At 45.1% G+C, this 26,363-nt stretch overlaps 1 protein-coding gene across 2 annotated transcripts in view; it reads right to left on the bottom strand.

Moving 5' to 3' along the window:
- Positions 1-26,363, bottom strand: part of SCUBE1 (signal peptide, CUB domain and EGF like domain containing 1) — a 2,009,692-nt gene that overhangs the window by 1,701,660 nt on the left and 281,669 nt on the right. For both annotated transcript variants that reach the window (XM_069228295.1, XM_069228296.1), the window contains exon 5: positions 3,818-3,943. In XM_069228295.1, coding sequence (XP_069084396.1) covers positions 3,818-3,943 — 126 coding nt within the window. The remainder of the gene's footprint in view (positions 1-3,817; positions 3,944-26,363) is intronic.

The raw sequence follows: 26,363 nt of genomic DNA, 5'->3' as shown, positions 1-26,363 counted from the left end.
GACATAGGTCATTACCTCCAAACCTAGGCATGTTTGGTATCAAACATGTCAGAATCATACCCCAATACTGCTTTAGGGTTTTAAGGGTAATCCAAGCTGCTGCCACCCCTCAGACAGGTTTCATCCCTCCTGCGGCTTGAACAGCTCAATCCCAGGAAGGCAGAACAAAGGATTTCCTTTGGGAGATGGGGGTAACACCCTGTCCCTTTGGAAATAGGTGTTACATGGCTTGGGAGGCGTAGCCTTCCCAAGCCACCGGTATGCTTTGAAGGGCACATTTGTCTACACCAGTTCAGGGACCTCCAGTCCCTGCTCTGGGGTTGAACTGACAATGGAAAGGGGGAGTGACCACTCCCCTGTCCAATACCACTCCAGGGGTGGTGCCCAGAGATCCTTCAGAGGGTCCCTGGGTTCTGCCATTTTGAACCCAAGGTTGGCAGGGACCTCTGAGAGCATCTGAGTGGCAAGGCCAGGCAGGTGATGTCAAAGCCCCCTCCTGATAGGTGGTCACCTGGCTAGGTGACCTACCCCCCTTTCAGAGCTATTTAGGGGTTCTCTTTTGGGTTGGTCCTCAGATTCTGTTTGCAAGATTCCAGCAGGACTTTTCTGTAACCTTACTTTGACTTCTAGCCATTGGAACCGCGACTGGACCCTCCAGGAACTGACAATCTGCATCCATGACAAAGACTCTGCTTGCAACATTGTTTCCATGGCTCCTTCCAGCTTCTGCAACATTTCCCCATCTGTGTATCCTCTGAGGGCAGCATGTCTTCAGTTTGCATGAGAAGGAATAAGGGAATCTCCCTTGGAGTGAAGGAGTCACTCCCCTGCATCTGCAGGCACCAACTGCAACGACGACCGGCTGTATGGATCTCCCCTCAACCTGAGCTGTGTGGATCCTGCATCACAGGTGGTGGTCTGGAGTACTCCTCTTGGTCCTCTCTGCCAGGTGTCCAACTTTAATGCAGGTAAGCCCTTGCCTTCCCACGCAGGACAGTACCCCTCAAAGGGATCTTCATGCTGCATATAGCCCCAGCCCCCAGGACTCCTTCCTGTGATGTGTAGCCCTCTGCATGCTTCTACTGTGGTGTGGGACCCTTCTCCAATAGTGCTACATGGGCTCCTCCCGGCCTCCTGTGTCTCCATCCTGTGGGACTCCTGTGGGTGCTGCCTCTGCTCCTGTGGGCTCTCTGTGTTGCTGAGGGTCCCCTGTAACTCCCCCCTTTGGGTTGAGGCCTCCTGGGCCTTGCTGGTCCCCAGCAGCTCCACGTTCTGCTAAACGCAACATTTGCCTTTGCCAAGGTATGTTGGTGGAATTCCTACACCAGAACCCGACTGCAATTCTTCTTCCAAGGTGAGACATTGTCTGCATCCCTCTGGAAATCTTCAACTACTCCAGGGCTGCAGTGCTGACCTTCTTCACAACTCCTGCAATCCTAGACTGGTGGGTTGGGGCTCTTGCCCCCACTGGACTCTTCTGTGATTTCTGGACTTGGTCCCCTTCTTCCACAGGTCTTCCTCTTCAGGAATCCACCACTTGTTTCTTGCAGTCCTGTCTGGGTGTTGCATTTTTCCCTCTTTCCTTTTGGGTGGTTTGGGGGAAATCTAGTACTTTACTCCTTTCCTCCTGGTCGCTAGGGGGCACTGTGGTACTTACCTTTGGGGTTTCCTAGTATGACCAGCTCCCTTCTACACATTTCACTTACCTAGGTTCGCATTCCAATTTTTTAGTATATGTTTTGGGCTCCCCCTAGGGTCACAATTGTCTAACTGCATTTGCACTTTTTTCTATCACTTTCTATGCATATAGCTGCTAACAAGTGTGTATATTTAGGGGGTCATTTTGACCTCGGCGGTCTTTTTTAAAGACTGCTGAGGGACCGCCGTGCGGAAGACCGCCAGTGGTGGTGGTTTGCCGCTCCGCCTATTATGACCGTTGGCAGCTCTCCATCCTTTTACGGACGGAGAGCCGCCAAAAGCCATACTGGCGGGAGGCGGGGAAGTGGAGGTTGCTCCACCTCCACCGCCACGCCAACAGAACACCGCCCAGCGAATCACGTCCTGTGATTCGCCGTGGTGGTGTTCTGTTGGCGGTGTGGTGTCGGCGGAGCTGCCCCCATGGCTCCCGTCCCCTCCTGGAGGATCGTCGGACCAGGTAAGTCGATCGTCCGTGAGGGGAGGGGGTTGGGGGGTGTTGTGTGGGTGCATGGGGGTGTGCGTGTGTGTATATAGAGGGGTGTGTGAGTGCGTGTATGCTTGCGGGGGTGTTGTGTGTATGGGAATGAGTGCGTGTATGTCTGCGGGTATGTCTGTATGGATGTGTGCGTGTACGTTTGAATGTGGGTGTGCGTGTATGACTGTGTGTGTGGATGTAGGCATGTATGTCGGTGTGTGTGCGTGTAAGTATGTAGGTGGTGCCTGCGTGTGTGTCGTGTGGGTATGGGTGAAGTGATGTTCGGGGTCAGGGTGGGGAGAGGGGCCCTGCCACCTTTGGAGGGTGGCAGGGGGGTAGGGGAGGGAATCGGGGTGTGGGTGGGGGAGACCCCTATCAGTGCCAGGGAAGGAATTCCCTGGCACTGATAGTGCTTACCGCCATGGATTTCATGGTGGTTCAAACCGCTGGAAATCCACGGCGGTAAGCCGGGTCCAAATACCGCCGGCGGTATAGTGACGGCCGCCGGGCGGAACGGAGAACCGGCGGATGACCATGGCGGTAACCGCCATGGTCATAATTCCACAAAGTAAGACCGCCAGCCTGTTGGCGGTCTTACCGCCGGTTCTCCGCCTTCCGCCAGGGTCATAATGACCCCCTTAGTGTGTTACTTACCTCAGACTAGAGGGTTGCCTCTCTGGTACATTTTGTCACTAAAATAAAGTACCTTTATTTTTATAAAATTGAGTGTTTTCTTTCGTGTGTGAGTGCTGTGTGACTGCAGTGGTATTGTATGAGCTTTGTATATCTCCTAGATAAACCTTGGCTGCTCTTCCACAGCTATCTCTAGAATGCCTTCTAGACACTGCCTACACTACACTAATAGGGGATACCTGGTATTAGGTACCCACCACACACCAAGCCAGCTTCCTACACCATGGTAAGTCTTTTTTATGGCTTTTCTGCGTGCCGTCTGGGAGCCTTGGCACGACCTCTCTCTCTGACCTCTCCTCTGAGGTGAAAGACCCTTCATTGTCCTCATCATAAGTGACAGATTTAAGTTTCCCAGACCCAATAATTGTCTCATCTCTCAGAACATGATAGATTTTGGGGAGAAGGTTAGACATATTTTGTAGTCCTTTACCTTGTTTTCTGCTACTCTGACATATTAGTGACAGGGTTAGAGAAATGAAACATGAAATATAATCTTGAATGATCCAAAAAGAACAAATAGCTCAAGAAACTGAGTAGAGCGCAGGGAGACTCCCTTCACACCACGTGTGGTAGAAAATCTGAGGGGCTCAGCCCCTGTTGGGAGTGTTTTAGAGGTTGCCTGATTGGTTAAAGTTCAAGTTTGGTCTTTTTTTTATTGAAAGGGCATGGATAGACTATTAAGCTGACTTTTTCATTGCCATTTTAGCCATTTAGTGGTGGTGATATATACTACTTTATCATGGTACCCCTTCAACAACGGGGAATGATTCAAGCATGTGAATCTACGAAAGATTCAATACTGGAGAAACACTTTTATGAGTTGGAAAATTACTTTGACTGGCACATAACAATGGTAATAATTGGCACATACATTTCAATGCAATTTTGAGTAAACATTTATGTAAAACAATATCAGGATATTAATGAGACATTTCATCTCAGACTACTTACATGTACAGTCCATCTGGTTTTGAGCTAAATCAAAGCCAGGTCTACATTCACAGGCAAAACCAATCTTGGGCGTTTCCCGACAGATATGGGCACACCCATGGTCTTTGTTCATGCAATTCATGCCATCTGAAAGAAAAAAAGAAAAAAAGGAAAAAAGTACAAAGTTAAGTTTTAATTAGGTTTCAGCTACTTGTAAACTGCACTGACTGCACATTTGTATTTTTTAAAAAGGCATGTTATTACTGTACTTAAAGCAGAAATCAAAGTTTGCATTTCGAATGCTACAAACCATTCTTGAAAATTAATTTACAATATTAATATCCATAGGATAAATTTATATAATTAGATGTTTTACCAGCAGGCTATTTCCCTCACAGTACATACAAGAAAAACATATCAGCGATTATGTATTTGGACCAGTTACCTGGCTTGTAAAGTACAGTCTCCTATAGCCTCGCTAAAAGGTCCATATTTAGTACAGTTACAGGACCCATTGGAATTATGAGATTGGCAGGACTGGCATGAGAACATGGAAGGATCCGGGTCCCCCACCAGAAGAGCCTTTGCACCTTCATCCAGGAAAACATATCCTTCTCCAGGCTTCTCTTGTCGTACTATTTCATTTTCTGATTCCCATGGTGCAAACCTCAACCCCCAATGCATTCACCCTCGTGGTCTCCTGGAGCATGGAAGAAGGCCATTTAGTGCCCTGTAATGATTCTCTAAAAGGCAACAACGGGCCTTGTTTCCTCCTCAGTGAAGTTTCTCTTTCTCTTGTGCGAGGTTCGATGCACCATGTAGGTTATAGTAGGTTCACTCCACCATGCAATACAAGGAAAAGAGGGCTGAGCCCCGGGTGTCGGCTGCATGTTTGTGCTTCTAGGGTTAGTGCTTCTCAAATGCATTTGATTTTCCTCAGGTGAATATTGTTTTCCCATTCTTTTCAGCGTGTAGAGCTATTTGGTGTAACTAGAGATCTATGTTTATGTTGTATAGAAATATGCTTATATAAAACACGCCGGTAAAGTTCTTCATTGTAACGTCACAGGAGTGATATCAGCCTTGTACGTCTCCATGCTCTTGTGTAAGGGGGTTGAAAAACAAACTCCTTCTAGTGGACGGAAAATCCATCCAAAGCTGGTTAATTGCATCCAGGTAATTATGTCTGCTCATGCATCAGTAGGAATATACAAGTTCAGGTACCTCTGCACCGAGATTTCTCTTGAAGATTAGGCACCTGTGTTATCGATAAAGTACAATGTAAGGGCTTGTTGTCTTATGGATTGCATGTTACAATTACTTTTCAAATGTAAATAACTTCACTAATATTCACGAATATACACAATGCCTATTCAGTGTGAGTGTGACCTTATCTGAATACATACTCTTGTACCCTAGTTTTGGTTCTATACCTTTGATTAGTTCCACAACTCTTGACAAAGTAAAGTTGATACAAACCAAAGATGCCAAGGAGTAATATGCTATTTATAATTGTTAAGAGAGAGGAAGCGCCATGATTTGCAATAGGTATAGGCTGAGTGGGTCAAGGTGTCCTTCCTGTCTTCTCACTGTATAGAAATAATCAGTCAGTGATTGAGTATTTCGGCTAGATACTTTGCTGGCAACGTATAGCCATCAATAGCTTCATTACGAGGTCGTTTTTATCTTAGTTGCAAGCCTCCTCCGAATTATGATATTGGTGGGAACGCTACAGATCTGTTTCTGTTTCGTGGAGATTTCCACTGCTCTCAGCAGTGGAAAACTCAAGGTGAAACTCTGGGACAAAATTAGGAATTGCCACGGAATTGGATTGCAATTAACGATTCCCCAGGAGGAGACAAAAAGAAAAAACTTGCCCAAAGTGAGTAAGAGAGTTTGGGATGATATAGCCCATCCCATACCCCATGTAAGGCCTAGTGCATTTTTCTGGATTTCCGGTTGCATTTTATCTATAAGGCGCTTCCTACAATTGGCAAGATTCGTTGATCTGAGTATTTTTCCACCACTGGCCTTCGGTGTGTTTTTCTTATCACTTAGCTGAACCTACTTTATCACTTTTAGAATAAGAAATGATTGAGAGAAGACCTAAACTAGCCTTTGGAGTTTACTTTTAGCTTTCTGCAGTGGGTGCAAAACTCACTGAATTTATTCCTGATCTGGAGCTTGTGAACTGCAGGATCTGTGCAACAAAAGTATTAACTCACCAAAGTTTTATGCAAAACACAAATGTGGTCTAACATTACCCCAAATTATTGTTATCTGTCTCTACAGGGTTTCAACTTGGTCCTATCCTTGTACTATATGATACGGCTGAGAAGCCTTATCGTGCAGAATACTTACAAATACCATCTTGGGTCCCGTCTGTTACGTTTACTAACTGTTAAGCTCAACCCTGGGTAGCTGTGGAAGTGCGCAGTAAGGCTTAGCAAATGAACAATGTGTAAAGCATTTAAAAGCACCAAACAACAGAATACAAAAGTCACATCACACGATAGAAACAAGACATCAATTTATACAAATAGTTTATATTTTTAATAATATTTAAAGACATTAAGCATTAAAACCCACCAGAGGGTTTTGGAGACACAGATTTTAGAAGCAATAAGTAACTTTTACATCAGCCACAAGGATTGGGCAACAAAAAGTCTGCAAACGTTGTTTGAAAAGTTTGTAAAAGTTAGTTTGGCAATTTCAGTCGGAGTTGGGTAACCAAGTCCGACAGGTCAAATGAGTAGGCAGCCAAAAAGGAAATTTTGGAGAGTTATATGGCCACCAGAGCATTTTTAAAGTAAAATCCAAACTTTACAGGATGACCGCCATAGAGATCAACTGAGTGGTCCTGATGCTGAGGGATGCAGGTAAAAAATGCACAAAGGATGCTCCAGTTGTGGTGCCCTTGTCGGTGTTCCTTAGTCCACAGTTGAAGTGGCCTGAACTTGGACACAGAGGATAGGGTCCTACGAAGCCCTTTACACTGCAGTAGCAGGCCAGCCGATGCTGGCCTATTGGTCAGTCTGCATTGTAGTTGTGACAAAATCCGTTGGTCAGGGCTAATGTTCCTGGAGTACAACAAATCCAGTTCTGAATAACACTCCCAGGGTCAGCAGGATTTGGCTATCTCCAATTTGTCCTCTTGGATGCTCAGCGACTGGTTGCCAAAAAACTTCCCCGGTGGCTACCAACGTGGTGATTTGGACAACTATAGGTCCTGTGTCCCTGGAGCTGGTGCCAAGAGATCAGCCGACCGATCCTTGAAGTCATTGCTGTTGTTGGATGTCGGGAATCAACTTTTCCCCAAGCCAAGAACCACTGTCACAGTCTAAACTTTGGTTGTCCAAAGTGCTGCAGGTGCAGTGCTTTGAGCATGCAGATTCTCTTTGTGCAAGTCCCCTCTCTGAATCCAGTGCGATCTAATGGTCAGGGTGCCAGGGGTGTCATATTTATCCCAGGAAAGTGCCATGTGGTCACTAGCCAATGGGCTACTGGGTCCCCTCCTACATTGTGATGAAGTTCCTGTAATGTGTGGCATCTGGATATCCCAGAATGCCACTTCTTTGCCCCTTTCAAGCTGAGACAACCGTTCCTTGGTCATCAGGAGCTTAGTAGGTGAGGCTACCTAAGGGCAACACGCCCATGGTAAAACCGGTTTGGGAGCAAGCTTCCCTCTCTGACCCTGTCTCCATGCTGTCCAGGCATCCTGCTCAGGGGTATTGGGCCAGGCTGCCCATCAAAAGGTGGCTTCCCCTATAAAGCTGGTCTATGGGCTAAGCAGCCCCTCCCACCTCCTCCTCCCCCCCACAACTTCCCAGAGTGGCCATCCTGGCAGAGGAGATGACATCTTGCTGCTGCGGCACCGCCTTTGTTCCTGAGCCTGGGAGTCATTCACACATCTCCCCAGGTGGGCAAAAAGCTTTCTGTATTTGTGTGCCTTTGAGAGGCTATTCGACAAGCAACACACAGAGTGGCAACTTTCTAAAAGTTACTTACCTTTACTACTGACACTAATTTCGACCTAGCCAATAGGTCGCATTTAATACCACAATTAATTTGATACCTTAAATTACCAAGTTTGGTAGTCCCAGTCAAAAGGTAGCTGGGTTGGGATGCCACCAGGAACTTCTGTGTTAGTCAATGGGGTTAACAAATTCAACTACAGTGAAACAACAATTTGGAAGTGTTGCAGTTAAGACATATCTCTTACTTAACACAAAACAGCTCCCTGCCAAAAGGCTTGTTAGGCCTTCCTTAGGGGAGAGTTGCATATAATGTTAAGGGATAGGGAGGCTTTGCCTTTGCTTTCAATGGCAAATTCAAACTGGCAGTGAAAAACTGTCCTTCCAGTCTGCAGTGGCAGACTGGGAGCCATTTTCTATCTTGTCACAAGAAGGGTGGCATAAATAGTGCTGCATCTGTGAGTGGACATTCCGGGCCTGATTACAACCTTGACTGATGGACTACTCCATCACAAACGTGATGGATATTCTGCCCGCCGTAATACAATCTCCCTAGGATATAATGGGATAATAATATGGCAGATCAGACATCCGGCATGTTTGTAATGGAGTGACGCATCCACCAAGATCATAATCAGGCCCTCTGTCTTACATGCTCTTGGTACCAGGTACTAGGTACTTACAAGTAAGTCGGGCCTTGCCAATTGGGTGTATGCAATTCAACATGTAATTTGCATGGGGTGAAAACACTGGCACTGAGGTCTGGTTAGCAGGCCTCAGGGCACTCTCAGAGTCGAAAAATCTGCAGTATCAGTTTAAAAACGTAGGGATGAACATGCTAAAAACCATCAAGGAGTAGATCCTTAAAGTTTGATTGAACAGACTTCTGAATGCACTGTAAGAAGGATGAAAAAGGTAGGAGAGGTGTGAGTTATAACTCCAAATTAAGAGATGCTAAATTGTAGAAAGGTAACACCTGGAGTTATGAAGTCCATCTCTTGAACAGGAACTGTTTGCAAGGAGCCTCTTCCATAACCTCATCCCCAGCTTTGCAGTGTTCTGTCATTTGAAATATTATGCTGGCGACCACTTCAAGGTTTGGGTGCTGAAGGGTTGCATTCTGTTCTTACTTGTCTGGATTTTGACACTGAAGCAATGGTGCCCTGCTGACATAAATCTATTTAACAATCCTAAACTCAACACCGCAAAACACAGGCACAGTCAGTACTAGGCAGGTCAAGCTCATATTGAGCAGCACTCTGACCTAACTGCCTATTCGGGTTTGATACCTGCACGTCAGGATGAGAAAATGATGGTACTATCAGTAGGTGTGTTTAACCCCTGCTGGCACTTACTAATCCAAAAAACCACCCCCCTTCCACATGAATTGTAACACATGCATATGAGTTAAATATAACAGAGGTATAACATGCTTGCATTTGTACTTCCTTTTTATTTATTATAAAATTGGATCTTGTGTCATTCAATATTTGCTGTTTGCTTTCACTTTCTATCAATGAATAGGATTTAAAATGTATTTTTTTCATTTACACCAAGGACCTTGTTGTTTTGTTAAAGTGCATATTTGTAAGCACACAGATTGATAAGACCTATATTTCTGTGACACTACTTATAACACAAAAACTCTCAATGGCTCCAAAGACAGGACTGAATGATCAGGAAGTGACTCTTACCCAGCAGTTAAGAGCCACTTAATAGTACACAGCAAACAATACTGTGAATAGCAGGAAAGATGAGCGAACAACTTCGATGAAAAACGTATCAGTTAAAGAGGAGGCATGGATGGTTTTGACACTATAATCGAGTGACTGTGCACATATTTATATATAGACATTTAGCCACCACATTTTCCTGGTCATAATGTTTAAACGTTTTTGCTTGCTATGGTGTGGTGGGTCCAGATACCATGTGTACTTCCCTTGATGCTAGTGTATTCTGAAGTATACAGATTAAGCAAATGATTTTTAAGGTGTGACTTAACGGCACAACCGCAAGACAATTATGTGAGCATCACTAGTTTGGATTAGGCAGACGTATGTGGTCCACAAAAAAAACTGCTTGCCCTCCACCCAGCTGTGATCATTTTGTTTATTTATCCAGCTACCTAGAACTTTCAGGGGTAAACACATGGTATTGGAATTCTACTAAAGTATCATGGATAAGTAGATAATGTATGGTATTTTCTCCGTCAGCAGCACAGATGAGAGGAAGGCAATTAATAACCTACATGGATGTTTAGGTCTGGCTTGACAGTGGAACTGTCACCTGACATTTTAACCTACACCACTATTATTCTACAGTTCTTTGCTTTTACTCAAATACTAATCTATTCCCAATCTGTTTACCTGTAATGCTTCACATTACCATACAACATTTCTTTAAACAAAGACATTTTGGCATTGTCAATGCTTGTTTTTTTCATATATGTCAAAAACGTTTTCATACTGTAATAATCCCAATTCACACCAGCATGTGCCATGCACGATTATTCCAATATATACGTTTTGAAATGCACTGACTTTTCAGCCAGAGAAATGAAAAAAAACACACAGCTCTATGTTACAATAGCAGATTATCTTAGAAAGTTGGTTGAAACTAGACCCTCTGTCTTTGAAGAAACAAAGTGTTATAAGAATAACACCTATAGCGCGCCTCTTTGTGGCTCATTATCACACTCAACTCCACAAAGTGTATCTGGGGTGCTGCAGAACTCCTGCATCCCTAGTTCCAGCACCCCAGCGTAGGAGGAGGAGGATGACATAAGGGGGATAAAGACAATGGGGTAGACCACCAGAAGTGTCAGGATGACCAGAGCCAGGAGGACCAAGCCAGGAAGGGCCAGAACCAGAATGACCTAAACCATGAGCAAATGGGAAACCCAGACCAGAGGGGATCAGGAACAAATGAACAGTAAGTAACAGGAGAAATACGGCCAAGGGTACCAAGTCCATATTCAGAAGGTCCAGGAGGATGTGGACCAGGGGGATTAGAACCTATATGACCAACACTGGAAATATCAGGAGTAGGAGTACCAGAAAGCCAGACCCAAGTGGACCAGTACCAGGTGAAAAAGGGGCAGGAGGACTAGGACTAAAGAGAACAGATCGGAGAAGAATAGGTAACTGGAAGCAGAAGGAATAGGACCTAAAAATTACATGGGCTAGGATAAATAGGAAGAACCAGGATTAGAAGGTCCATGATGGCTAGACTTGGGACCATATTACACCATGACAAGGACTACATCGACCAAGGGAAATAGGTAGCCAATACCAAGGCTATAAGGACCAGAAAGACTAAACCCAGCAGGACCACCACCAGGAGGACTGGAAGAGAATGAGGGTCAGAACGACAAAAAACATGAATCAGGAATATGCACACTAGGGGCCTGATTCTAACTTTGGAGGACGGTGTTAAACCGTCCCAAAAGTGGCGGATATACCACCTACCGTATTACGAGTTCCATAGGATATAATGGACTCGTAATACGGTAGGTGGTATATCCGCCACTTTTGGGACGGTTTAACACCGTCCTCCAAAGTTAGAATCAGGCCCTAGGTGACAGGAGGATTTGGTGGGGGCTGCAGGACTAGGCGACTAGAAGGCTAGGGAAAGAAAGTCTAGCGGGACCAGCAGCAAAAGACTAGACACAGGTGTACTGGAACTAGGTACACCAAGACCCAGGGATGAGTGGAACAAGAGGTAGAAGAATTAGGAAACGGTAAACCTGATAGACTGGGTGAAGCAGAGGAGCAATACCAGGAGGACTGGGAGATGAAAAAAAGACTAGGAGCCCATGAAACAGAAAGACACTTTCCAGAATACCAGGGTGTGTGTACCTGGGAATGACAACCAGGGGCTAGGGCTGGAAAGGCCAGGACCAGCAAGGACAAATACTTCTCTGAACATGGGGTCCTATATCATCAGCAGTAGGAAAGGCTGGGATGATCGGTAGTAATAACTAGCCATGGTTAGTTATTGCACAACTACAAGGACAAGGTGAAGCAGGACAAGAAGGCCAGAAGAAAGTAGACAAGACTGGGGACCCATAGAAAAAAAATCAACAAGCCAAATTAAGCATTGTGCAGGCAATAGGGAGACTGAGTGCCATATTAGGGGTTCTGTGATCACTGAGGGGCAGAACAGAAATTCAGTGGTCTGTGAGGGCTGGTAAAAGGGTTAACTGAGTCTTGAGTTTCAGCAAGGCTGGGTTAATGGGAGACAGAAGGGAGTAAAATCTGACAAAAATTAATTTGTAAGGGCCAGTAGTGCAATGTGAAGGCCGACGGGGAGCTCTAGGGAGGTCTGAATGCTAACATCAGCACATGGGTTCAAGGGATAGCTACGTGGCTATGAAAACCAGGGGATCAAAGGACAGTTAAGTGGCTGTGTAAGCCAGCTAAGGATGGTCCAAATAGAGTCAACAGATAGTTTCAGAGACTCAATTGATGGGCTAAGAGGGCTAGAATAGGTAGCGTTGAAATGTAACAATGGGAGAGGTCGTCAAAGAGCAGGTAAAGAGGCTCTCACCACTAACAAAAAGAAGGTGCCTGAGGGCCATCTGAAGGGGAAACCTAATCTGAAAAAGAGAATGGGTCGGCACCTTTCTCAAGTCCACCAGCAACACCTGTTTCAGGGAGTGAGACTTAGGAAGCAGTGCACCCAGGCTACCATTTCTACCATGGACTAAGACAGTTTGGGTAAGGAAGGCCACCTACTTGTGCAGCACACACCTGGGCTCAAATGTATGCCACCATTCACCAAGCATCAGTAAACCGCACACATACAGAGGTTCAATATATGACAAAGACAAGAGATTAAAGGTTGGGACGTTTGACAGCCAATAGGCAATCTCCCCACAATGGTACAAGTAGAAAAAGTACTTTGTCCCTGCATTATTAATGTATTAATCTGCTGCTACTAAGACCTGTCACTACGTAGCCTGCGTTGACGGGCCTGGAGCCAATCTTACTAAAAATGGGTATGCTTTGCGTGTGTCCACCATTCATCAATGCCACACTAAACAGAAAAGGAAAAGGATGCAGCTCTACCAGTGGACTTTCAAGATTGGCCAGTGCAATGTGGGGAAACAAAAGGACAACCAAGACAACTGACAGGTAGGATGCTACAGCATTTCCAAGCCATGCAGAGGACTTTCATCCCACTAATTTAGTTAAACTGATACTGGGCATGCATTGAAATATTCACACTCAGTCACTTTATGTTGAGTCACTTTTTCCAGCAGTTTGCTAAAGCCTAACAACAAACATTTAACATCCTTCTCTCACAATTATTTTTCTGTGAACATTTCAAATGTTTATGTAATTGTTTCCAATACATTCTTTGTTAGCTGAGTCTTCATCATGAATTTACTTCCAGTCTGTATACTGGCTGTATAAAATTATTACTACACTATTTATTAAAAACTATGTTTAATGAGAGGATAGTCACTACCCACAAGTCAGCAAGACCACTGACATCGATAGGTCTGCAAATGCAATACACAGAAGTCCCATTGTAGGAGCCACATATTTGAAAATCGGGTAAAACAGGCTATGTCCTTGATCTACTGCACAAACACTTCTTTTTAAAGGCATAAGACTGGAATGACAATGTCATTACCAACCATGCAGTTATTTAGTTAAGATAATATTTACTTGATAAACATTGTTATGAATTCATCTGTTAGAGAAACTGATCAACCACTATGATTAGCACTACCAGATGGAGCCATGCCACAGAGATAGCTTTTCCATTTCTGGCCTTTTCTTTTAGAAATCATTGTTTTAAGGTATTTTTAACCGGATTGGTTTAAATGATCTGAACCAGAATTATACATTCTTGAATGCACTGATGTGCTATATGAAAAGTTGGGAGAAAAAGATGTATTCTGACAACTAAGAACGATTTGGTAACCCAACACAATCAAGGTGCCTTGTCATGACTTGGTGAGCTGAAATAAACACAGGGCTATAAAAGAGTAAACAGCCTTAGTCTGTCTATCAAAGGGCCTAATTATTGCCTTTCAATAGCCATCTCTTTAGCTAAACTTAAAGGAGCAGGAGCATTTGTGAAGTTAGACACAGCTTCATAATTGACTTTTAAAGTCGCTAATGGAATGACACTCTGTACAGTGTCTACCAAATTAACTGAAAAACATTCGAGTGATGTTTGGGTGCAAAGTGCATTTAAGCCAGTTTTAGCACCAGCTTGTATATGGAGATGGTGCCAAATGTGTTCTCTCCTTGTTTGCTGTTCTACCTGGTGATAGGTGCCATCTGACATCTGTGTTAGATACAATAATGCATAATTTCAGCAGTTTATACTCAAAAGATGATGGAAGGATGCTCGCAATAAGTCTAACTACAGGCAGTTGATATGGTAGCATTCAAAGCCATCATTATTTTGCCTCACATGACACATCTGATTAGACTCAGCCGTATGCAAATCTTTCTTGACCATGCTCCAATAGGAATACTCCAGTTGAAACTTTCAAGTCGGATACTCTCTGAACCAGAACACAAGCAACCCAAGGCCAGGTAAACTTATTGCAAGCATTCCTCCTTTCAACTTTTGTTTGTTTTATGTACAACTCTAAGTGGCAAGGGTATGCCTAGATATGGGTCTAGTGCTCACTGTGCCACTATAGCCAATCCACACCAGACAGATGAGCCCCAATTAGGATGACACCAGCTTTGGGTTGTTTGTTCAGGGAGGACATGGTCTGGCACTTCAGGCTGAACTGTTATTAGCGGAACAGGGACAAGACTAACTTGCATGTGGCTCAGTCCAAAATGAGGTGGCACAGTGGGCAAAAGAATGATGGGTTAAAATATTACACGAGTGATTGCCAGAGGTTAGTTTGCAAGCATTACTCCCATTAACTTTCTTTTATGAACTGGCCTAAGTGGCAAAGGTATGCTCAGATATGGGTCCTATGCTCATTGTGCAGGTGGAGCGAATCTACACCCAAGTGACAAGCCCCAATCAGATCAAAACCGGTCTTGGATTGCTCATGTTCTAGTTCTGGGACAACCTAGCCTGGCAGTTTGGGCAAGACTGTTCCCATTGGAGCAGGGTCAAGACTGGTTTGGATATGGATGGGTCCAAAATGAGGAAGCATGGTGGGCAAAAGAACGATGGAATGTGATGTGGCTCCAAGTGATTGCCAGTCGCTGGGAATAATTCAAGCATTCCGTCCATCACCTTGTAGCTGATTGGCAGTAATATAGAGTTTTTGGCCTCACTGCTTGTTTTATGTCATTTAGAAATTATGATTTAAATCAACCCCATTATCGTCTGCTTTTCATCTATATTTCGATAGATTTTGCTTTGACTTAACACTTCCATGCCAGTGTCTGTCCACATATCACTTCGGTTCAAATTCCACTATTGCTGCTGTTTTCCACCTTAGATTGATTTCTTCATGCAGTCTTACTTCACATGCAAGCCTTTCTTCCTGCTGCCTTCTCTTCTGTTCTTTCTAAGCTTTTTTATTGTCATCAGTCTGTAAAGCCGTAATTAAAGCCACAAGACCACCAAACTTCAACTCCTCCCACAACCTGAGCAGAAATAAACAAAAGCAGTGTTCTTTTTATCAGCCCTGCATCACTAACAGTCACAAAACATCAGGCATTATGGAATGTTATTTTGTGGAATGAGGTCTACTTGGGTTTTGAGATGTATTTTGACATCATTTACCGAATACCCCCTTTAAACATTGAAAGCTCTTTGAAAGCATCTGTTAGCCCCTCAAATTACTTCTTTAAACATGCTATAAATCACTCAAAGTGCAAATGTTTGTGAAAAAGTATTCTTATGTGGTTTTGATTTTGGTTTGTACTAAATTCGAATTTAATAGTTTGTAGTCCATTGTCCATTTTCTCACTGTAAGGAAGTAGAATCTGATAGAGAATCCAGTCTTACTGTAGCATACTTAGATGAGATACTTGGGGAATAACCACAATTAACTATAAAGTACTTAAATGTATTACCCTTAAGGAAATGACCGATACTGTAATTGTGAATATATAACCTAGAGTAGAAAGAATAAGAACTAACTTATTAATTTTGCAACTTCCAAATTACTTGTGTATGGACATCAGTTATTACTGCTTTCAAAGAGGTTCTAGCCGCATGCTTCCTAGTCTGAGTATATTTAGAGGTGCAGTCTTCTTTGGACGCATTCAAGTACCCATAATTGAAAAATGGATCATTCATTATTTTGCCCTCGAGTAAGTGCTACAGACTCCAAATTGCCTGCATCATCATGCATTAAGTCCGAAGTATTCCCTTAGATTAAAATTACTATCCCTAGCGATTAATTTTAAAGTTATGCCCCTACCCTGGAGCTTGGCTTTCATTCCAGCTAGGATAAAGCATAATCCATCCTTTAAGAGTACTGGTAGAGCTCTCTGGTTATACCTGCAAGTGTGAAACTACACTACCCCCACACAAATTGCCCAAATACTTTATTGCTGCCCCCAGGTTTTAACAAATTTCCTAAAAGAGCACATTATTTTCCTTGAAGCTACTTATGGAATTTACAGAACGTTTGTCCTATCTTTACTAAATTTACACTCCATGACAATAATGTTATTTTTACATACAAAGCTCCATGTGCCTTATGCTTCATGCTGCTCTACGATTTAATGCATATAACTGAAAATGGTACAAACCAAGATCTATTACAAGGAATATATACTGTCCCTTTTCCGTAGAGATCAACAAGTTACTTACCTTCGTTAACACCTTATCGGCTAGAAACTATTTAGCCTTAGAATTATTCCCAGGGTGTCAGACTGAATCTGGAAAATTTTACATGGCAAGTACCCTTGTGCTCTGGTAGGTGTTGTTGTTCTGCTCCATGTGGTGTCACAGGGCAGTGAGGCGGAGCAGTCTAAGGCTTACTAAAGAGAAGTGGCGTAGACTAGTAATCACCAATCACTGGCACACAACATTATCACTCAATAAATGATTGTCCAGTCAGTACTTTTTCTTTAGAAAAGGGAGAAGTATATTTATTACCCATACACTACTAAATACTATGCAATAATTTACAAACATACATTGTCAGATGGAACATACCACAGATTACATTGTGTAATCATTGGTGACTCCTTAGAGGGGTCACCCTAATATATCAAGTGAGTTCCAACAGTCATGGTGTAATAATGATGTTACTTAGACATGAATCATTGTCATAAATGCGATAATGATGGATCAATAAACATATGCAATAATCATGAAAACCCAATAAAAACATTTATCGGAAATAAAATTGGTGTTTGTGCATTCTTTCATATACTTGGCATTAGACTGTAATGTTCAGAACAACCTCTTGTGGACATCACAGTAAGAATGGTATGGTGAAAAAGCATTGTGGTGTAACCATACAATCAGCCCCTTTGAGGCATAACCACATGAAAACTGCAAGGTGAAAAACACTGCAGCGTAACCATATATTCAGCCACTTGAGGGAATAACCATATGAGCAATGCATTATACATTTTAGGGCTTCCACACTTTCGAAAATGTTACCATACATAATATCCCTACAGAGAAAACTGCTGTAGAGCAAACCCTCCAGTCATGGGAGAGCATGAAAAGGCCATGAACCATGGATAAGGTGATGATTTTGGGGCCCTAACCATCTTAGGATGGGGACCCAGAAGAAGGCATGAAAAGAAAGAACACAGCTTGCTGAGCATTTTGGTGGTGGTCCCATCATTCTAGGACCACCACAGGCTGAGTTGGGTGCAAAAATTTGTTTAAAATCAAAGGCCCTGCAAAGCATTATGGAGCGAGTCTCTATAGTGCAGTGAATTTTATAGTTGCGCCTCTTCTGCTGTGCCAGGAAGAGCGATGATGAGGTTTTCCTTTTTGTTTGCCGTTAAATGTGGCCTTGTGCTACAGTTATCTTTTTCATGGGGGGTGCCCAGTCCCACCAGGGTGCCCCAGAGCTTGCGATTGTTGGAGGACAACACAGGGAGCCCACCCCCGGATGCCCTCACCACCACCTCCCCACACTGGCAGCACAAGTGTGTGCTATCACAGGAGCAGGCAGTCCTCTTTGGAGTCTGCCTGCTCCAGCGGGCAGGCGTGTTGTCCACCGCATGGGGCCCCGAAATATCATAGGGCCCAGGAATGGGGTCCTGGGTCCCTTACACCTTTTGCAGGGGGAGCACAATGGAACCCCCCTCTACACACCTTTCTTTGGAATCCCAGAGAAACGCAACAGTGCTTCCCCTAACATGAAATACACAGGCGCCAGGAATGGCCTTCCGGCCCCCGTAACAAGCCTGTCCGGGGATGTGGGTCCATGGACTTAAGAACATGGGGAGGGGGAACTATGCACATCCCCCCGTAGAAAAGACAGCTTTCTTGCACCGTCCCCCAGGATCTGGTCCACCCTGGGGGAAATCTATAGGCCCAGCAGCGAAGCTCCACACTCTCCAAGAAGGAAAAGGGTCAAAGGTCGCCAAACTTTAAAGTGATACGACTCTGGCCAGTTGGGCTGATCTAGGCCATCTTGGGCTCCTTTTACTCCTGATGGTGAGCTCTAGTAACCAGGGGCAGTTTGAGCCACCCCGTTCACACTTGAATTTCAAAGGCAGCCCCCAGGTGGTTTGGCTCCAGTTGTCTAGGCACTCTCCTTTGTTCAGTGGGCTTGGGAAGGCCAATCCCTGGTGCAGTGTGACAGCTGGGTGATTGATACAGGTCATCCTGCCCTACAAATTTTCTCCTCTGGAGCTAGAAGAAGTAGTGCTAATTGCCCCTTTTGTGTGGGGGCGGCCTTTGTTCCTGCTGCTGGAGAAAAAGTAATTACTAGACACAGGGTGACAACAGGTTTGGGCTTTGATCCAGAGGGGACGCAGGAAAACATGCAAACTTTGAATGACCCACAAGATGTACAGTTATCATTTTGGAAGTTAACATTTGATTTTCTAGTGCAGCTTACACTCTAATTCAAGATGTCAATGGCATCTGGAGGACAAGGAGAAGCGAAACTACACCTAAGGCAGTTCCCTCCCTATGTATATGATGGAGTGTCACTATAGTTAAAACAGTAAAGCACAAGGACCGGAACACCATGTGCTAATGCAGTGGTTGCAGCCTTGGCTCTGGTGAAGTGAGTGCGCAAACCCTTGGGGGGCTGCTTCTAGGTCAATGTGTGCCACATTTTGATACGGAGAACGGACCATCGGGATATGGTTAATTTCTGTATTGTCTTCCCTTCCAGGTCTCTGACATACCCAGGGGCAGCTCATCCGCTAGTGTGGACGAGCATCGCCCCCCACCCCCCACCCCCCGCCAGCAGCAGGAGCTGCAAATATTTTATAGAAACAACATAAAACAGTTTATTATGTCTTCTATAAAAGTGGGTGGGGCCATGGGTGTGACATGGATGGAGGGGAGTGCACAATCCCCCTCAGTGTCCAAGTATGTTTGGCTGTCAGTCTCGGGCCGGCTAAACACACATGTGCACAGGGCTCTCTCCAGCCCGGCACTGTGTTGCAGGCTGGAGAGAGCCTGCACAGCCAATCCTGGCACTGTATGAGGAGTGTCAGGATTGGCAGCAGGGCAGGCTGGGAGCCTGTGCCTGCCCTGCGGCAGAAGAGCAGAGTGGATGGAGCGGTGCGGGAAAAAAGGTACATTTAATTCTTCTTATTATTTTTTTGGCCCGCCTCAACCTGCCATGGCCCGCCCCGCCCCTTTTGCTTCCCACGAGCCATGACTGGACATTCCCCAAGAGTTTGTTCTCCACCTGGAACTCTTTTGTGCGGTTGAGATGGAATGATGATGCTCCTTTTGGGTTCGACCAGTGGAGTCTCTCCAGTTCCTTAGAGGGATAAGGCAGAGAGTAGATCGTAGGCAGGCAAATACACTGGCCTACATGAAAGGGAGTAACCACCTTCAGTAGGAAGGACGCTCTAGTGCAAAGGGCCAGCTTGTCTGGGAACATGCTGAGGTACGGAGGCTTAGATGACAGAATCTACAGCTCACTGACCCTGAGGGCGGACATTATTGCCACTAGAGGGGACATCTCAATAGTAAGGAGCCTGTTAGATTGATTGTGTAGTGGCTCAAAGGGAACGCATGTTAGTGAAGTTAAGACTAAGTTTAGGTCCCACTGAGGCATGATGACGTTGGGAAAAAATGTTAGAGGCCTTTCCCAAACCTATGTGTAATAAGGGACTTCAGAAGGGATGAATGATCCCTCAACCGCAGAAATGTGGGGATGGCAGAAAGATAGCCTTTTAAAGTGCCCATCGCAAAGCCCTGCTGGGCCAGAGAAAAAATAAACAGGAGGACCTGAAGAAGGGAGCAGAAAGGGGATTAGCCTGTTTTTTCTGGACATCTTGCCACAAACGTGCTCCAACAACAGGTATATACCCTCTTGGTGGAGGGACGCCTGGATGACATTACAGACTTTGGGAAGAAGGTCAAAAGCTGTCAACTGTTGCCCCTCAATTTCCACCCATGATGCAGAGCGTTGACAAGTTCGGTGGAGAACCATTTCCTGCAGCTGCAACAGAAGATTCTCCCAAAGGGGCAGCTTGATTGGAAGACTGATGGCCATGCTCAACAGCTCAGGATACCAAACTCTCCAAACCCAGTCTGGAGCAACACGGATGAATTGTTCCCTGTCATTCCTGATCTTCTTGAGAATTCTGGGTAGGAGTGGTACTGGCAGAAAGGTGTAAAAGAGGTCTGAGCTCCACTTGAGAGGAAAAGCGTCTGGTGGTGGGGGGAAATCAGCCCTGTGCGTGGGGACAGTAAACCACCTATTGAAGTGTCAGTGTGATCCCTCCACTTCTCTTTGCCTAGGAAGACCCATCAGTATGCAGATGAATGCAGATGCAGCTGAGTGTCCTGTGTTTGTGGCTGTCTAGAGGGTGTTCAGAAAGTGTAGCTGTCAGCCAGCCAGCTGACACGTGTTCAGAAACAGGCTAAGGCACAGAATAGTTAAAGTAAGAAAATGCCAACTTCCAGACTTGCAACTTAAAACCCAACTTCACCATTAGTTGGGATTGTAAATTGAGAGTCCAGAGACACTAAACGCCACATTTCTATCTTCTCCCAATTGGGAATTACACTTAAAAGATGTTTTAAGGCAACCCCAAAGTTAATCTATGGGAGAGCTAGACCTTGCAACAGTGGAAAACAAATGTAGGAGTTTTTTACTGCCTGGGCATGATAAACTAAGAAGTACATGTCCAACTTTTTAAAACATTGATCACTGCCCTTGGGGCTAACCATGGCCTACCGTAGGGGTGATTTATACATAATAAAAAGGAAGGTTTGGGCCTGGCAAGTATGTGTACTTGCTAGGTCGAAATAGCAGTTTAAAACTGCACACACAGGCTCTGCAGTGGCAGACCCGAGACATTTTTGCAGGCTAACATAGTGGGTGGTACAATCAGTCCTGCAGGCTCATTAGTAGCATTTAATTTACAAGCCGTGGACTTTACTAGGGTCTTACAAGTAAATTAAAGATGTCAACTGTGGATAAGCCAATGTTACCATGTTTTAGAGTGCAAAGCACCTCCACTTTAGCACTGGTCAGCAGTGGTAATGTGCACAGAATCCTAAAAGCAAGCAAAAATGAGTCGTAAATATAGGAGGTCAGAGGGCCAGAAGTTAGGGGAAACCATGTCACGGATGCCGGGTCTGACAGGGTCCATGGGCCATACCTGTGCAACCAAATCCCACAGTGCATGAGAGTAATGGCCCAAAAGGCATGCAGTTTTCATGGACTGCAGAGCCAGGCTGGTGCAAGAAAACATTTTCTTTTCTATGGTAACCAGCCTCTTGGATTCCCTACCTGGTGGTGTGACAGGAAATGCACCAGGATTTACATGGGGGGGGAGGCTTGGACCACCAAACTCTCTGGGACAAGGTGTTGAATGAAGAAATTGGGATATGAATAGGGGTAGTGCCACCAGAAGGCGCTTGGGGAACCAGGAGTATCAGTATCGGGACCAGAACTGGGGAAAGTAAAAGTAGTATAACTGGCGCCGGTCCAGATCCATCTGTGGATTCAAGGGGCCCAGCTGGAGCCGGGGACAGAACTGCCAGAGGAGAACCAGTGTGGGCCCCTTCTGAACCCGAATGCACACCAACGGGAATGGGACACCCAAATATGTGGTGCATGGCCTCATAGAGCTCACAAAGTTGGGAAGGAGTAGCTTTAGCTCCCGGAAACTCAGGGAGGCGCCGAGCAACCCCAGGCGCAGGCTCAACCACGGAACCAGCCTTCAAATGACAACGCTCCCTCATCTTGTCGGATGACTTAGACGGACGAAGGCAGAATCAAAGACTGAGTGTAACGAGAATCTTTGGATTCATGACAGATCCTGGGACCCTCCTCTCGACCAGGATCGAGACTGTTGTGGTGTCGCACATTGAACAGCAAAGAACTTAAGCGAAGTGAAGTCTCAAGGACTTGCGGTGCATGGCATGGCATTCAACGCAAGTCATCACGCCATGCTCGAGGCAATAGGGGTAAACATAGTGCCAATCTGTTACGAATATCTGCCAGTGACAGGTGCCACAGGGTTTGAAACCGGCTTCCCTAGTGGACATCCTGCTACTTCAAGAAAAGATTCCAAAAAAGACATTGACAAAAAGTCCACAAAGGTCAGTCAAAAATGACTGGGGGTAGCTCTGTCTGAAACTGCGGTGACTGGCACGGAAAGAAAGGAACTAACATCAGCACGCTGGGGTGGCACCCGTGCTTAATTTGTACATAAACAGGTGCCGGTGCCCAAAGCCCTCCTCTTAAACACTCAGCTGCTGCAATTAAATATGGGAACACAGAAAACTGAGGCGGTGTAATCCTGAAGCCATCTCGGGCTTCTTTAATCCATTTGCAACCACTCCTTGGGGCTTCAGCTCACTTTTGCAGCTTTCTACTTTCCCCCTTTGTATTGCTTTTTCGTTTTTTCCCTTCCTCCGTCTTTCCCATATGTGTCTTCTGCTCGCAGCAAATGCTTGAGGCAGAAGAATAAGCGCCAGCCCTCAAAAATAAGTGCCGGTGCTCAGCACCGGAAAGAACAAGCACAAATTAAGCACTGGTTGGCACCCATATAGGTACTGTGCACATCACCTACCGGCAGACAGGGGTACTACTCACAAAAAATTCAGAGATCCAGTCTGACGCCTGAGGATAATTCTAAGGTAAGGAATCTGCAGGTAGAAGTCTTCATCAGATGCTGTACTTACACAAGAGGAAAGAGTAAAATGTTCAGGTGCTACAACTACAACTGAGCGAATGGAGCCCTGCATCCAAGAGAAGGCTGACACAAAAAAGTTTCTTATTGTTCCTTATGGCATTGCTGAAAGTATAAAGAATGTTCTCATACAACTGTTGACACTGTTTTGTTGGCTTTACATTTCATGAAGTGTTTAAACTATGGGTAACTGTGGGTTACAATCAATACATACAAATGTTTTCATATTATTGGTATTAGAGGTAATGCTGAGGCCTTAGGAATTGACTGATGCAAAGCTCTTCTGGTCGTTCATGCACTGATGGGGAGTGACATCATATCAATGTTTTCAGGTAGAGGGAAAATATCCTGCTGAATAATTACCCATAATGACATCTGCTTTTTGTATCATTCACAGTTTACCTTCTTTATAAGGTACTTACTTTCCTTCAGCAACACTCTTCCTGGTGGATACTCTAACCAGAGATTCCTCACCTTGTGAGTCGAAGACTTCTTTTCTTCAGCAGTCCCCTTGCACATTGGTATGTGGCATCATGTGGCTCAGTGTTTGGTACACCCTCCATGGATGTGGTGCTGTGGCCTCTAGGTAGCTGCACCTCCACACACTGACTAAAGTTTCATTCTGATCACTGCCCGAACCTTTGACGTGAAGCCTTTGGAAATCAGATAATGCCAGTGTTCAGACCTATAGATTAATAATATGGACCCAGTGGGGTGGACGGTGAGACAATGAGGAATCTGCAGTTAGAGTATCCACTAAAATGAGCATATGCGAAGGTAAATAACTTTTTCTTCTGATGGATACACCTATCTGCAGACTATTCAATTTATGAATAGATACCAAATCAGTATCTTCCTCGGTGGTGGGTCTATGGAATGACTCAGACCTGGAAATCCTACAGGACAGACTGGGTGAAATGTCCTTTCCGTCTGACCTGGTTTTCCAGGCAATATCGCTTTGTGAACTTGTGGATTGATGCCCCAAAGGCACCTGGCAGATGTCTGGTACAATGCGCACCAACACCATGATAGTAGCTTTTGCCCTGTGTTTTTTGGCCAGCCCACAACAGATATTGATGCATGAGGCAAAGCATCTAGAGATGGCTCTTTTCTGTACAGCTTTCACCTTTTTTTGTCTCATACAAACTCACAAAGATCTGATCGTCCACCTGATGGCCTTTGGTGAAATCAATGTAGAAGCTGAGGTCCCTCTTTGGGTCGAGACAATATAGTTGTTCTTCCTCCTTGGAGGGATGAGGAGGAGTGAAGAAAGCGAGTACAGTTATCGCCTGCCCAATATGGAAGGGTGTGATAACTTTCAAGAGTAAGGAAGCTTTCATCTTTAGGACCAGTTTGCCCAGGAAAAATTTATATCCAGTTGCTGGACCAACAAAGCCCCTAACTTGCTTATGCCGCAAGCAGAAGTGAACACAGTGAGAAACATTTTTTTCCCCCAGAGTCAATAGGTGTAGGGAGCAGCTGTGCATCAGTTCAAATTGAGCACACATGAGAAACGTAAGAATCAGATTAAAGCCCCATTGTTGCAACACAATGGTTTTGGTGGAAACATATAAATCTGCCTTCTTAGCAAACAGTCACAACAGGCGATTTAAAAAGTGATGGATGATCAGACAGATATAAAAAGGCCAAAAGGTCTGACAAATAGCTTTTAACTGTTGCCACAGCAAGGCATTGCTGAGCTAGTGCAACATAAAAACAGTATGTCAGAAAAATCTACATGGAGAGACTGGATATTTTGGGAGGAACCCAGAGAACAAACTTCTCCCAAGGTCCTGCAACTCTTTTAGTGAGATGGTGCCTACCACTTTGGGAGGATGATCAAACACCATCAGCTGTCACGGCTCAATTTTCATGCATGGAGGTGACGATTGTGGAGATTCTGGTGGAGGACCCTGCCTTACTGCTGCAAAAGGAGATCCGTCTGATGTGGTAGCTGGAACAGAAAACGGATGCCTATGACCAGAAGTATCAAATACCACACCCGCCTGGTTCAGTCTGGAGCTACTAGGATAACTTGGCCCTTATATTACCTGAGCTTCTCAGAATTCTGGGCAGGAGAGCTGGAGGCGGGAAAGTATACAGGAGTCCAGAGCTCCAATCTAAATTAAAGGTATCTCTGTTCTGAAGCTTTCTTGGGAACTCCAACATTCATAAGCTTGGACACTGCATGTTCCCATCAATTGTGAAAAGATGAAACCAGGGTTTTCTCCAGTGGTGGGAGAAGCCCTGTACCACCTCCGAGTGAAGCCCCCATTTGTGATCTGCTAGGCAATGTTGGCTGAATTAATCATCCCTGGCATTCAAAGATCCTGCCAGGAAGATGTCTATAGTTAACCAACTTCTAAAAGTGCAAAGCCTCCCGACACAGGACCACAACCCCACTCTGCTCGGTTTGCAGCAGTACCAAATGGTAGTAGTGTTGTCTGAGACGCAGCACCTGTTCCCCACCTAGATGGACGGGAGGAATACTTTCAGTGTGCATCTCCTACAGGTCGAACAAGTTGATGTGGAGGCAAGCTACAAGAGTCCCCTGATTTCCACCTCTCACAGATTACCTCCCCAAAAATGTAAAGGTGCATCCATCACGAACGTCAGCTCCGGTGGGGGCAAGGAGGGGTTTGCCATTGATACCGTTACAGTCTTGCAGCTGCCACTGCAGATCGTTCGCAGACTTCTGACACCTGGATGGAATTCGCAAGATTGCCCTAGTGCTAATCACAATAAGAATTCAGATCCCACAGCAGACCCTGCAAGTGCCACAAAGTGTGGTCCACCAGCAGGATGCAGGAGATCAAAAAGCCTGGGAGCTGCTCTCACTGCACTCTAGGTCTTGCGAACATCCGAGGTGCACTGCGAAGGCCAACAGGGAGCACTGAGAGCTGAAAGTGCTTGTGGCCTACCGGAAACCTAAGGTTGAGCCTATGGGCTTGCAGGACAGATATGAGGAAGTTAGGTGTTCTGCTGATCCAACGTCACTATCCAGTCTCCTGGATCCACAGCAGAAACAAGTTGTGCCAGGGTGAGCATTTTGAATTGCAGAGGGAGGGATGGGGTATTGGATAGTGCATTGCTCGTAGAGGCCTAGATGCTGACAGTGGGATCCCTGGATTCTTCCTTAACATGTTATGGAGGCCTGCTGTTGCAGAAGCAATGTTTGGTGCTGCTGCCACTGATATCCACTTCCAAAGCCTCGAAAGGGCTGAAATTGCTAGGGGAGCTGCTGTTGGAACAGTGCCAATCCCAGGGGATCTGCTGTCACCTTACTTTAAAGCGCTCAAGGGCAAAGTCAGCTTTAGCTTCAAAGAGATAAGACGTGCC

This window comes from Pleurodeles waltl, chromosome 4_1 (assembly GCF_031143425.1).
Source record: "Pleurodeles waltl isolate 20211129_DDA chromosome 4_1, aPleWal1.hap1.20221129, whole genome shotgun sequence".
Taxonomy (NCBI): domain Eukaryota; kingdom Metazoa; phylum Chordata; class Amphibia; order Caudata; family Salamandridae; genus Pleurodeles; species Pleurodeles waltl.
Note: the sequence above shows the minus strand (reverse complement) of the source record. Positions and strands in the feature narration are given on the sequence as shown.